Genomic DNA, 14,657 nt, shown 5'->3' on the forward strand with positions numbered 1-14,657 from the left:
AGGAGAAAATATGTAACTCAGAATGCAAGAATGATTCTGGAATCTTCACTTAGGTTTCAGGAAGAGGAGTTTACAAAGCTGCTAGCCTTGCTAACCAACAACCACATGAGCATCAAGTGCTCTTCAAGAAGACATATTTATGCAGGTTCTACAACCATCTATACAACCTTTATTTTAATGCCTGGAGATTTTCAGTCTCAGAGAGAGGGGTTTTTCTCAGCTGAGAAAATAGCAGCAGTCATGGTAATGACCTGTAGAACTTTGACTTTCAACCATACAAAGTCTGCAGCTGGTGACACAAGAAGAGTGTTGATTCAGTCATTTTGCTATTTTTCTGCTTGCGGACATTTTTTTTTTGTTTGGGGGGGGGGGGGGCATAAAATCTCCAATATCAAGTGATACATGGTTGCCTTTTTTGGTACTTTAACCTCATGGACGTAACTTATATCGTTAACTAGAGCAGAACTAGCTTATCTATTTATTATATTTTCCATAAGAGGAAAAGAGATTTTTCTAGGTTTAGAGAAATTCCTTGTGGGACATCAAAACCCCAAAATTTGGATCTTGCTCTAGTGCTTAGGAGCATGGAATGGGACTATTCTTGAGTATTTTAAGGGCCCCTTCGTGAATATAGTCAGAATATTTAGGCATATTAAAAAGGAACTTTGTAAAAAGAACTGGTAAGAATCAAAATAATAAAAATGCAACCTTATTAATAAGAAATGGTCAAATTCTGAAGTAAACCATTGCAGTATAGAAAAAATTACAGTACGTACAAGCAAAATTTACATAAATGCAAAGTAAACACTTATAAGTTTTTTCATAAACTTATTAATCTTATGAGTGCCCACCTCCTTACACTTCACTTTAAACTTGCTGCTTCTTTCAGAGGTTGCATGAAAAAGGGAGTTGGTAAATTGCACCTGCATTAGTAGACTACCCCTTTTTTTGATTGAGAGAGAAAAAGACTGATTATCCTGGAAATATTCAGGCATGAATATTGGCACATATGTGATGAATGGGTTTGTATGAAAAAAAATTGTGTATAAAAATATTTTAAAAATATTCATGAATGCACTTCCAAAAGCATGAGTTTCTTGCAAACCATCTTACAGCATTGATTATATAGTACATTGCTTCTAATTTTTATCATTGTGCAGATTTGTTTGAAAGTTTAATTGTTGCACACAGATTTTATCGATAATTTATCTGAATATTCTGGTTTTGGGAAGGCTTTTTTTGTAGTTTTTTGCATTTTTGAATATTTCCTTATATTAGAAAGGTTAATGGTTTGGTAATAGTGTAAATGCATTTTTTATGTAATTATAAAGCCTTTTTATAATAAGCTTTAAAAATCTGGTATCTGCTATAACTAGAACTTATAAACTGAAGCTACAGTGTAATTTGTGGAGTGATGCTAGGATGCTTCATATGTACAATCAGTAAGTTAACCTGAGCCACCTTTATCACTCCTTTATATAGTGTGTCAGTGGGAGACCAATGCCAGTTATTTTCAAGGATTTTTAGAATACTAAATTCTTTATCTCAAATTTGTATTGTAGTAAGTTGATACTGCTGTTTTTTCGCTATGGCCATCAATTGCTCACATAAATAGTGCTAGCTACACCATAAGCTATAACAAGCTACTTGAGGATTTTATGCAAATTATTTTTATCTTGTAAAGGACATGTAATTGTGATGCAGGCAGTATATTTTGATACTGTCTTGCCTGAAAATGAAATGTTTTGATTATTCCATGTTATACAGATAACCAGGAGCATTCCTGCAGGTTTTGATTGGCAGATAGCCCTGAATAATTGAAGGAATTGTGGAGCAATAACTCAAAAGAAGGAGGAAGTAGAGGACAAAGAAGTAAACCCAAGTGAAACTGGAGCTAGCGACTTCCCTTAGAACTTTTGGGTTAACAGATACATTGTTCCACTTAACGTTTGATGCTTATATTTTTTTTACTCCCAACCTTGTTATCAAAAGTTGACATTTATTTTTGAGATGTCTGAAATTTGGTCGGATCTGTTGTTATTATTTGCATAAAAATCATAAAAATTTAATCTAGTAATAATTTATTTTGTGCATTATGGCCTTCTAATCATATTTTATTAACCCTTAAACACAGAGCCGGTATTTCCGAAAGTGTCTCCCGTATGCAAAAGTCTTTTTCAAAAAATCACAGCACGCTTAGTTTTCAAAATTAAGAGTTCATTTTTGGCTCCTCTTTGTCATTGCCTGAAGTTTAGTATGCAACCATCAAAAATGAAAAAAATATAATTATCATATATAAATCTTGGAATATATGACAGCGTAAAAAAAAATGTCATATATAATTGTATACAAATCATGCTGTGAGTAAAACAGTATATTATGCAAGTTCAGGAGAAAATATGTAGCTCAGAACGCAAGAATGATTCTGAAATCTTCACTTAGGTTTCAGGAAGAGGAGTTTACAAAGCTGCTAGCCTTGCTAACCAACAACCACATGAGCATCAAGTGGTCTTCAAGAAGACATATTTATGCAGGTTCTACAACCATCTGTACAACCTTCATTTTAATGCCTGGAGATTTTCAGTCACAGAGAGAGGGTTTTTTCTCAGCTGAGAAAATAGCAGCAGTCATGGTAATGACTTGTAGAACTTTGACTTTCAACCATACAAAGTCTGCAGCTGGTGACACAAGAAGAGTGTTGATTCAGTCATTTTGCTATTTTTCTGCTTGCGGACATTTTTTGTTTGTTTGTGGGTGGGGGGGGGGGGGGGGGAGGGGGGGGGGGGGGGGTTTGGGGGGGGGGGGGGGGGGGGGGGGCATAAAATCTCCAATATCAAGTGATACATGGTTGCATTTTTTGGTACTTTAACCTCATGGACTTAACTTATATTCTTAACTAGAGCAGAAGTAGCTTATCTATTATGTTATTCTTAACTAGAGCAGAAGTAGCTTATCTATTATGTTTTTCATAAGAGGAAAAGAGATTTTTCTAGGTTTAGAGAAATTCCTTGTGGGACATCAAAACCCCAAAATTTGGATCTTGCTCTAGTGCTTAGGAGCATGGAATGGGACTATTCTTGAGTATTTTAAGAGCCCCTTCATGAATATAGTCAGAATATTTAGGCATATTAAAAAAGGAACTTTGTAAAAAGAACTGGTAAGAATCAAAATAATAAAAATACAACCTTATTAATAAGAAATGGTCAAATTCTGAAGTAAACCATTGCAGTATAGAAAAAATTACAGTACAAGCAAAATTTACATAAATGCAAAGTAAACACTTATAAGTTTTTTTCATAAACTTATTAATCTTATGAGTGCCCACCTCCTTACACTTCACTTTAAACTTGCTGCTTCTTTCAGAGGTTGCATGAAAAAGGGAGTTGGTAAATTGCACCTGCATTAGTAGACTACCCCTTTTTTTGATTGAGAGAGAAAAAGACTGATTATCCTGGAAATATTCAGGCATGAATATTGGCACATATGTGATGAATGGGTTTGTATGAAAAAAAATTGTGTATAAAAATATTTTAAAATATTCATGAATGCACTTCCAAAAGCATGAGTTTCTTGCAAACCATCTTACAGCATTGATTATATAGTACATTGCTTCTAATTTTTATCATTGTGCAGATTTGTTGAAAGTTTAATTGTTGCACACAGATTTTATCGATAATTTATCTGAATATTCTGGTTTTGGGAAGGCTTTTTTTGTAGTTTTGCATTTTTGAATATTTCCTTATATTAGAAAGGTTAATGGTTTGGTAATAGTGTAAATGCATTTTTTATGTAATTATAAAGCCTTTTTATAATAAGCTTTAAAAATCTGGTATCTGCTATAACTAGAACTTATAAACTGAAGCTACAGTGTAATTTGTGGAGTGATGCTAGGATGCTTCATATGTACAATCAGTAAGTTAACCTGAGCCACCTTTATCACTCCTTTATATAGTGTGTCAGTGGGAGACCAATGCCAGTTATTTTCAAGGATTTTTAGAATACTAAATTCTTTATCTCAAATTTGTATTGTAGTAAGTTGATACTGCTGGTTTTTCGCTATGGCCATCAATTGCTCACATAAATAGTGCTAGCTACACCATAAGCTATAACAAGCTACTTGAGGATTTTATGCAAATTATTTTTATCTTGTAAAGGACATGTAATTGTGATGCAGGCAGTATATTTTGATACTGTCTTGCCTGAAAATGACATGTTTTGATTATTCCATGTTATACAGATAACCAGGAGCATTCCTGCAGGTTTTGATTGGCAGATAGCCCTGAATAATTGAAGGAATTGTGGAGCAATAGCTCAAAAGAAGGAGGAAGTAGAGGATAAAGAAGTAAACCCAAGTGAAACTGGAGCTAGCGACTTTCCTTAGAACTTTTGGGTTAACAGATACATTGTTCCACTTAACGTTTGATGCTTATATTTTTTTTACTCCCAACCTTGTTATCAAAAGTTGACATTTATTTTGAGATGTCTGAAATTTGGTCGGATCTGTTGTTATTATTTGCATAAAAATCATAAAAATTTAATCTAGTAATAATTTATATTTGTGCATTATGGCCTTCTAATCATATTTTATTAACCCTTAAACACAGAGCCGGTATTTCCGAAAGTGTCTCCCGTATGCAAAAGTCTTTTTCAAAAAATCACAGCACGCTTAGTTTTCAAAATTAAGAGTTCATTTTTGGCTCCTTCTTTTGTCATTGCCTGAAGTTTAGTATGCAACCATCAAAAATGAAAAAAATATAATTATCATATATAAATCTTGGAATATATGACAGTGTAAAAAAAAATGTCATATATAATTGTATACAAATCATGCTGTGAGTAAAACAGTTAAAGCTAATGAGTTAATTATTTTGTTGTTGTACTGTACACTAAATTGCAATGATTTTGGTATATAACAAATTGTAAAACGATCAAAGCAACACAGAGAAAATATTATCACAACATGATGCATGAATTCGTAATGTGCAAACATAAAAAAAAAGTTTTAAAAAATTCACCATAAATCGAAATATTGTGCTAGAGACTTCCCGTTTGTTGCCAAATGAAGGTAAATGATTGAATATTACTTGACTGTAAATGTTGTAGCTTACAATTGCAGTTTTCGACCATTTCAGTCGAGTTAAAGTTGACCAAAGGTCGAATTTTGTCTATTTATCGTGATTTATATGAAAATATTTCAAAAGTGATAAAAGCTATAACCATGAGTTATTTTTTGTTGTATTCTACATGAAATTGTGCAAATTTTCATATATAAAACTTTATGTAACGGCTAATATAAAACGGTGCAAACATTACGACAATCAGATGAAAGAATTTCTGATTTTTTCGGCAGAGTTACCGCGTGGACAAAAGGAAAAAGTTTTTTCAAAAATTCACCAGAAATCAAAATATTGTGCTAGAGACTTCCAATTTGTTGCAAGATGAAGGTAAATTATTGAATATTACTAAAATGTAAGAGTTTTAGCTTACAATTGCATTTTTCAACCATTTCAGTCGAGTCAAATTTGACCGAAGGTTGAAATTTTGGCACTTATTGTGATTTATATGAAAATATTTCAAAACTGATAAAAGCTACAACCATGGGTTGTTTTAGGTTGTATTCTACATGAAATTGCACACATTTTCATATATAAGACTTTATGTAACGGTTAATATAAAACGGTGCGAACATTACAACAATTGGACGAAAGAATTTCTGATTTTTTCAGCAGTTACCTCGCGGATGTAAGGAAAAAGTTTTTTTTCAAAAATTCACCATAAATCGAAATATTGTGCTAGAGACTTACAATTTGTTGCAAAATGAAGGTAAATTATTGAATATTATTAGAATGTAAGAGTTTTAGCTTACAACTGTGTTTTTTTACCATTTCGGTCGAGTCAAAGTTGACCGAAGGTTGAAATTTTAGCACTTATCGTTATTTATATGAAGATATTTCAAATCTGATAAAAGCTACAACCATGGGTTGTTTTTTGTTGTATTCTACAGGAAATTGCACACATTTTCATATATAAAACTTTATGTAACGGCTAATATAAAACGTTGCAAACATTACGACAATAGGACGAAAGAATTTCTTATTTTTTTGACCGCCCGGACATAAGGAAAAAGTTTTTTCCAAAAATTCACCTTAAATTGAAATATTGTGCTAGAGTCTTCCAATTTGTTGCAAAATGAAGGTAATTTATTGAATATTGCTAGAATGTAAGAGTTTTAGCTTACAATTGCGTTTTTCAACCATTACAGTCGAGTCAAAGTTGACTGAAGGTTAAAATTTTGGCACTTATTGTTATTTATATAAAAATATTTCAAAACTGATAAAAGCTACAACCATAGGTTGTTTTTTGTTGTATTCTACATGAAATTTTGCACATTTTCATATATAAAACTTTATGCAATGGCTAATATAAAACAGTGCAAACATTATGGAAATTGGACAAAAGAATTTCTGATTTTTTTGGCACAGTTACCGCGCCAACGTAAGGAAAAGGTTTTTTAAAAAATTCACCATAAATCAAAATATTGTGCTAGAGTCTTCCCGTTTGTTGCAAAATGAAGGTAAATGATTGAATACTACTAGAATGTAAGAGTTTTAGCTTACAATTCCGTTTTTCGACCATTTCAATCGAGTCAAAGTTGACCAAAGGTTGAAATTTTGGCACTTCTCATGATTTATATGAAAATATTTCAAAACTGATAAAAGCAACAACCATGGGTTGTTTATTGTTGTATTCTACATGAAATTGCGCACATTTTCATGTATAAGACTTTATGTAACAGCTAATATAAAACGGTGCAAACATTACAACAATCGGACGAAAGAATTTCTGATTTTTTCGGCAGTTACCTCGCGGATGTAAGGAAAAAGTTTTTGCAAAAATTCACCATAAATTGGAATATTGTGCTAGAGACTTCCAATTTGTTGCAAAATGAAGATAAATTATTGAATATTACTAGAATGTAAGAGTTTTAGCTTACAAAAAAACTGTGTTTTTTTACCATTTCGGTCAAGTCAAAATTGACCGAAGGTTGAAATTTTGGCACTTATCGTTATTTATATGAAGATATTTCAAAACTGATAAAAGCTACAACCATGGGTTGTTTAGTGTTGTATTCTACATAAAATTGAGCACATTTTCATATATAAAACTTTATGTAATGGCTAATATAAAATGGTGCAAACATTACGACAATCGGACGAAAGAATTTCTTATTTTTTCGACAGAGTTACTGCATGGACGTAAGGAAAAAGTTTTTTCAAAATTTCACCATAAATCAAAATATTGTGCTAGAGACTTTCAATTTGTTGCAAAATGAAGGTAAATGATTGAATATTACTAGAATGCAAGATTTTTAGCTTACAATTGCGTTTTTTGACCATTACGGTCGAGTCAAAGTTGACTGAAGGTTGAAATTTTGGCACTTATTGTTATTTATATAAAAATATTTCAAAACTGACAAAAGTTAAAACCATGGGTTGTTTTTAGTTGTATTCTACATGAAATTGCGCACATTTTCATATATAAAACTTTATGTAACGGCTAATATAAAACGGTGCAAACATTACGACAATTGAACGAAAGAATTTTTTATTTTTTTTGGCACAGTTACCGCGCAGGGTAAGGAAAAAGTTTTTTTTTCAAAAATTCACCATAAATGGAAATATTGTGCTAGAGACTTTAAATTTGTTGCAAAATGAAGGTAATTAATTGAATATTACTAGAATGTAAGAGTTTTAGCTTACAATTGCATTTTTTTACTATTTTAGTCGAGTCAAATTTGACCAAATAAACCCCAACAACCCACATTAACTTTAAGAGACTAAAATTTTAAAATGGGTCTTAAAACTAAGTACATAGTATTTAGCTTAACTCATGTGAAGTTGGTGAATAGTGTTTAGTTGAATGCAATTCTGGAGAACATCCTGGGAACAAGTGAACTCTTGGACAGACCAGAGTGTAATGAAGATGGCGCCAACTTGTTTTCATATCTGTGCGAGTATAACATAGAACCTAGGTAATCATTGTAGGACAGCAGATAGAGCCCTGAGTCCGTTATATTCTATCACTGTGCCAACAAGCACTATTCTGACCAAGACCAACTATAAGAGAATTCTTTGTAATTGGTTGCTGTCTTATGGGAGCCCTTGGGGACCATGAGAGTGTAACTCTTTGACGACTTACAGCAGCTACCAAAAATAGGTTTTTTCAATGTCAAAACCTGTTGTTTACCCAGACTAGGGGGATTATCTTGAGGTGAAAGGTGAAATTTGGAACAAGGTTAACTTAAAGAAGTTGGATAGTCAGGTGGCCAATAAGAAAGAAGGTGAAAAAGGAAATCTAATGAATTATGTTTTTTTTTATTATTAATTAAGGATTCTCACCATCAACCCCTCATGCTGCTTCAGTTTTTATGGTTTGGCAGTAAGAGTCCAGTACAGTTTTAAAGCTTATGTAAAATAATTTTTTTGTATGCTAGGAAACATGGTTTTAAAAATGATGTACATTTTTCAACATACTGTTTTTGGCATCATTAATACTACATGTATATGTATATTATTACTACATGTATATGTATATTATCTCCCTATCTATGCATACACTTTATTTTTAGAAGGCTTGGTTAAATTAATTAGCCTTATACTGAAATACCCATTATTTTCATTTTCATATACACTATAATATAGATTTCATGAATTTGTTTCCAGTAAATTATAAAGAACAAAGTCTTAAAACCTGTTTTGTGTACTGCTAGAAGGGAGAGTTTCTTTTAAATATTAGATTGTACTCAATTGGATCAAGGAAATCATTAGTAAGTCTAATTTTCTCTAGTTATATCCATGTATTCATATCCTCATTAGATGACTGTTGCTTGGAGTATGCTGGTGCATGGCTTTTAGTGGGTCTGGAAATGTACTGACTGCATTAAAACTTTATTTGTAGGTTACTTGGAAATCTACTTCTTCATGTATAGTATGTTAAATGACTGAAGTGTTTAGTTCTTAGTAATATTAGTCATTGCTTGAATGATTTAATTTTTGTGTATTCAAATAGTACTAAATGGAAAAGACTTGTGCATTATGAGCTTAAGAGGTATGATCACAAATGTACTAGTTGCAATAGAAAAATGTGCACTGATAGAAAGTGAATATGAATGCAGATTACATTATTAACTTTTCATTTCTCTCAGGAATTGTTCAATTAATTACACATTATTATTGGTCTCAGTATTTCAATATGTCTACTAATATAGATATATGTATAGATATATATATATCCATGTGTACTCAGTGCATAATTATGCTTAAAAGATGTTGTTTAAGAAGCCTTCAGTATGCACCTTAGATGACCAAACTTATGATGCCATGCTAAAAATTGCATGTAAACTTTGGTTTCTTAGAACCCCTGGAAGTCTGATCTATATAGATACTTAAAGGTTGATTAGCTAGGATGATTTTACCTTTATCATACCCTTTTTTTCATCTTACTCTGTTATGATTGGTCTTTGGTTGACAACCCCTACACAGCATTTAATACTTTATGATTTTGATACCTCATTGAGCAAGAAGGGTTTGGTTGGTGGCATACCTCACACTTGTAGAACGCAAAAAATCTGAATAAGCCAAGCCAAGTGATAAGTTCACATCAAACTCTGCCTGTAACTGTGGGTCTAATTTAGGCAGATTGATGATACTTGTAAGCCATATCATATGAATTGTAGCTTTGTGGTAGGAATGGCAGTTTCAATCAAGTAAAAGAGATCAACTTATACTTGAATTGGCAGCTAAGCTTCAGTTTGAAAGCTATATGACAATCCCTAAATTTGACAGTGCAAACATGAGTTACAAAATTGACAAAAATTCAAATTCTCTCTCAAAAAAAAATACACATCTAGAAATACTGAAATGTTTGGCAAAAAAATAAGCAAACAAATATTTAGATAGGTTTGGCAGAAATGACATTCAGACAGCAAAGTAAAACCTTCCCCTGAAAATAAAAAAAACTCGGTCAAAATTGAAAATGTATTCCATTAATTCCTAAACCTCTTCAGCGCAATAACTGCAGCAAATATGGCAATACAAAAAAAAAAAATTAATATTTATCCTAGATATGCATTCAGCAGATCAAGCTTAAACATTGGTTAAAACAGGTTTGACAATACAGAGACAAGGTTCAAATTAAAACAAGGGGTTTAAATGACCTGTCCAAAAACCTGCAAGTAAAATGTTGCAAAGGAATATTTTGGAGAAAAAAATAAACAAAAATAAGAGCCCATTACTTGTAGAGTTATTTTGCAGAAATTAATCAAATTTAGTGGATCATAGCCAATTGATATGTCATTCCTAATAAATTCCATACATCAAGCAAGAGGTTCTGCTTAAAATATTTTTTAGTTTTTTGTAGAAAATTGTATACGTACTCAAATTGCTGAACTGCACAATTAGGGTTCAGGGTTCATCTGGCACCGGGGGATGTGTAGTTGTAATATCAGATGGATGCATCATTGTGTGAAATTGTTTAAATAGGCATCATTGTCACAAGTGGCATAAAATATATTTTATAACCCTTGATAATTGGATGCTGTAGTTGTAGATTTTGGTTTTTCATTTTATTAGTAAAATTCCAGTAGAATATTTTATGAAGGTAGAGCATATTTACGACTATGTAAATAATTATATTTACAGTAACCAGTATGCTTGATAGTGAATGATAATGGCAGAGTATTTGAGATGGTGGTAAAGTAGCAGTAATTGTAGCATGCAGGTTCTCTCTCTTAGAAAATATTTTCTCCAAATTGCATCATTTTCAAATCTGGCAAAGTTGCAAGTCACATTTCCAGATTTTACTGTGCACTCTGTTCTGTTTTGTACAGTTCTTGTTTGCTGGATTATCGACATATTTACCATTATTTATTTATGTAGTAGAACTCACCAAATAAATGAAAATAGCTTGGTACGTTTCAATTCCAGGTGCAAGATTAGGGACAGCCTACCCACCAACATATCGCCAACATATGGAAACGTAAGTAAATTTTACCTTTCATCATTTTAAAATTTTTAAAATTCTATTTAATCATATAAAGTCTGCAAAATTTGCATTTTTTCAGTAAAGTGTTTTAAATGTCAAAAGCACCGCTATCAACTTATTTCACCACTGAGTGTATTTTTTTTGTGTGTGTAGAAAAGTGTGTTGTAATAGTGAGTGTTTTTTAAGTACCCAGTATTATAAAGCTTATGAAAAGGTTTGATACATTTAGTATTGTTCATTAAACTGTGTGCCAGTAATGTCTTTGTTAACTGCCATTTGTGGTTTCAGTGACTTAGACATGCTTATATCAAAATAAAGTAAATATGGAAAGATTCATTAATCTAACCCCAGTATGCGATACTAAATGATTTTGTTCCCTCATTATGCCCACTAGTCTGTGCAAGAGACAATCTCTGGAGTACCTCTACTCATCTATGTAAGTGTAGTTAGTCACTCTTGCATGAGGTGATGCATAGCCTTGGTCAAGCTGCACCTGTCACCAGGTTTTACAGTTTTAGACTAAAGAATGCAGCATTTGCTTGTGTCTTTACAGGATGTTATGTAAAAAAAATTTTGATATGCAGTACAGCATTAGTAACTGAAACATTTCATGTGTCTTGGAGAGAGTGGTGTGTGGTTGGAAGTGAATGAAAAAGATTGGGAAACAATATAATGTCTGACTAATGTATAAACTAAGGAGGTCCTAGTGGGGTGTGATCAAAGTGATCCACATGATCACAGAATTTTACCTGAATATTTAAAAATACATAAATGCTTTTAACTCAGAAGTTTAATGAAATACCCTTCTTTTGAATGTTAAAACAACCACTTTAAAAACTGAAAAAGGCTTGGGCATGTTGGCCATGATGAGCTTCCTATCAAGGAAGCTGTAGCACTGGTTTTCTCATGTATATTCTGAAATATGAGAGTTGCAGTAGTGATGAAATGCAATGTATTTGGTCAGCATGATAAAAATTAAACCCTTTGCTGTTATAACACATAAAAATCTACAATTATTCTGAAATATTACGATATGAGGACTGCACAATTATGCAATATTTATAAACAATGAGTATTTTATATGAGTGGTGAGATTTTATTTGAGAGTTCAATAATGAAACTGGTCAGCCAGTGCCATGACACTAGTAAAATTCTCTTTATGAAGAAAATATCATACCTAGTTGTTGATTGAGTGAACAGTTGCTATTGCATCATATTTTTAGTCATTATAATTTAAATAGGTATTAACATTTAATTGGTCTGTTTTTCCCCACAAACCCATCACTTATATGCAGTCCACTTTCATGGTCTTTGATTATCTCAGACACTGCAGTCTTTTATCTAACAGATGGGAGAAGAGTAATAGTGGACTACAGGTGTGTCATCTGGATCCACAGTAGGTCATTGTTACACTACTCCTCCGCAGAAATATTAATAGCCAAGGAATTCTCATACTGTTTGCTATTACTGCTGGATTGTCCGTATTTCACTAACTCTTCTGCTTATTTCAAACTTTTCATCTTAAATTTCCCTTGAGGTGATAATTTAATTTGATACTTTATCTTATGTAATTTTTTTTATTAGATTCAACCTTTGTGGCAAATATCTTGTGTTTCAATTTGTTATCTGAATACTAATTACCATGTTTGTTTTTTGACAGATGTCGTTTGCAGGGGTATTTTGGACATTTCTGGTTTTGGTGCTGGCACAGTATAGTTTGTTAGTGTTTTCCATTTACATATTAGGTAACAAGCTTCCAGTTAAGTCAGTTCCTAGTGTTGTTTCCTGTTCCCTTTAGGTTGTCAGCTGACTTAGACCTTTTGCGTGTTCTTCCAATTTGTTTCTACATTTTACACGAAGCATAAGTTTGTGTATTTAAGGTTTTTTATATTAATTCTGGCCTTTTTCCTGCCAGTGGAAATGAGCTGTGGTTGGTAACCTTTAGTTGTTACTTTGTTTTTTATAAGATTGTATAATTTAAGTAAAATATGCAATAGTTTTTCATAAATGTTTTGCATATGTACATTGTTCATATAATAATTTATAATCATGATTACTGCTTACGCTTTGTTACTTTTGATTTTATGCTAGGAATTTTTTTGTGCTGTTCCATTGTATATTATTTCTCTTCATCATGCCTCACTGTGTAGTGAGTGTCGGCAGCAGTTCTGCTGTCATGATCTCACCAGCAGTATGTGTTGAGATTGGTGGTCTCCAGCCCAGTGGATGCTTTTTTATAATGATCCTAGTCAGGAATCTCTTAATCTGATGAGTGCTCAGTTCCAGCCTCACACATTATCACTGAAGATCCTTAGTAGTAACAGGATTTAAGGCACCTCCACCAGATGACAGGAACTGGGGTCTGTGTTAGGTCAAGAGGCAGTACATGAACTTTGGGAAATTAAAGGCCATGTTCCTGCACCTTCAAGCCTTTGTCCAGTTTGACCTTTGAACCGACAGCTGTTCTTAAAAACAATAAGTGTCAGTTTCCAGTTGACACGACGACTCAAGGTGGTAAATATGATGACTGATAGCTCAATAAATAACAGCTTACCTAAATAATTGGAGGAAATTATTGGACACATGCAATAGAAATAATTATTTGGCCAGCTGCATTTGTGGCACCAGACTTATCAGTGCCTTTGTATCTGAAAAAAGTTGGCAAGATTCCTGTCGAACTTCAGGTAGCCACAACTGTTCCATAGAAGCACTTTCCACTTCTGTTCTTGCTTTAGGCATTAGAGGTGAAGAGAATCTTCTGTACCCAATATGAGCAGTTTGCCTGTATTTCAGGAGGACCAGAGATTCCAGAAGCAGTTCTTCTTGAGTGTTTCTTCCCAAGAAACTGTTCTCTAGGAACACTGAATCAGAATGCTCTCTTTAAACATAACCTTGATGTCGAAGTCATGTGGAGTGTAGGTTCTTGCATGGGCCAATCAGCTTTGGTATTTTGTATGTAAAGGTTGTAATCATAAATGGATGGATAAGTAATTTTTTTATCCTCTTCTTTAACTCGTTAATCATTGGGTCTTGTATGGTATTCCCTGGGTTACATTAAAAGTGCCTTATTTTATTTACACGGGTTTAATTATTTTTTTCTTCTGCACTGAGCAGTTTGGGAGGTGCTTTAGCTACCAAATGACCCCCAAGTGGGTGGATCCTGTTTATCACAGTTGACATTCTGGGGTGTTTATGACCTTAAACTTGTCTCCTAAATTGCAGCTTGTGCCAGATATGAGTGAAATAAGACACATATTTTATTAAAAAAAAAATTTTCATACAAACCCATTACTCATTAATTCTCTTGAGACCACTGACCTCACATAATATTCCATGTTACATGGATATAGTTTCTTGCTATGAACCTTAGGAGCCTGGGAAATATGCTCAGTATTATGACCATTTTTGTTCTGTCTGTTAGATGAAAAGACTGCACTGTCTTGTACATTCATTGATCATGAATGTGGGCCATACAGGAGTGAAGAGTTTGAATAAAAATCAGTTTTCATCAAATGCCTCGCTTCCAACCCCACTGATTGCTTGCAGCTATAGCCAGACTGCATAATAAAACTAAGTTTTTACTTATCTGGAACCCAAGATCCATATGAACACAC

At 32.9% G+C, this 14,657-nt stretch overlaps 1 protein-coding gene across 18 annotated transcripts in view; it reads left to right on the forward strand.

The window, feature by feature from the left end:
• LOC135213540 (rho GTPase-activating protein 26-like) overlaps window positions 1-14,657 on the forward strand; it is a 452,328-nt gene that overhangs the window by 407,995 nt on the left and 29,676 nt on the right. For 8 of the 18 annotated variants that reach the window (XM_064247486.1, XM_064247475.1, XM_064247473.1 and 5 more), the window contains 2 exons: window positions 10,986-11,037; window positions 11,438-11,479. In XM_064247486.1, coding sequence (XP_064103556.1) covers window positions 10,986-11,037; window positions 11,438-11,479 — 94 coding nt within the window. Of the gene's footprint in view, window positions 1-1,767; window positions 1,967-10,964; window positions 11,038-11,437; window positions 11,480-14,657 lie in introns of those variants that run through there. The other 10 variants (XM_064247478.1, XM_064247480.1, XM_064247488.1 and 7 more) reach the window with 4 other exon arrangements.

This window comes from Macrobrachium nipponense, chromosome 43 (genome assembly GCF_015104395.2).
Source record: "Macrobrachium nipponense isolate FS-2020 chromosome 43, ASM1510439v2, whole genome shotgun sequence".
NCBI lineage: Eukaryota > Metazoa > Arthropoda > Malacostraca > Decapoda > Palaemonidae > Macrobrachium > Macrobrachium nipponense.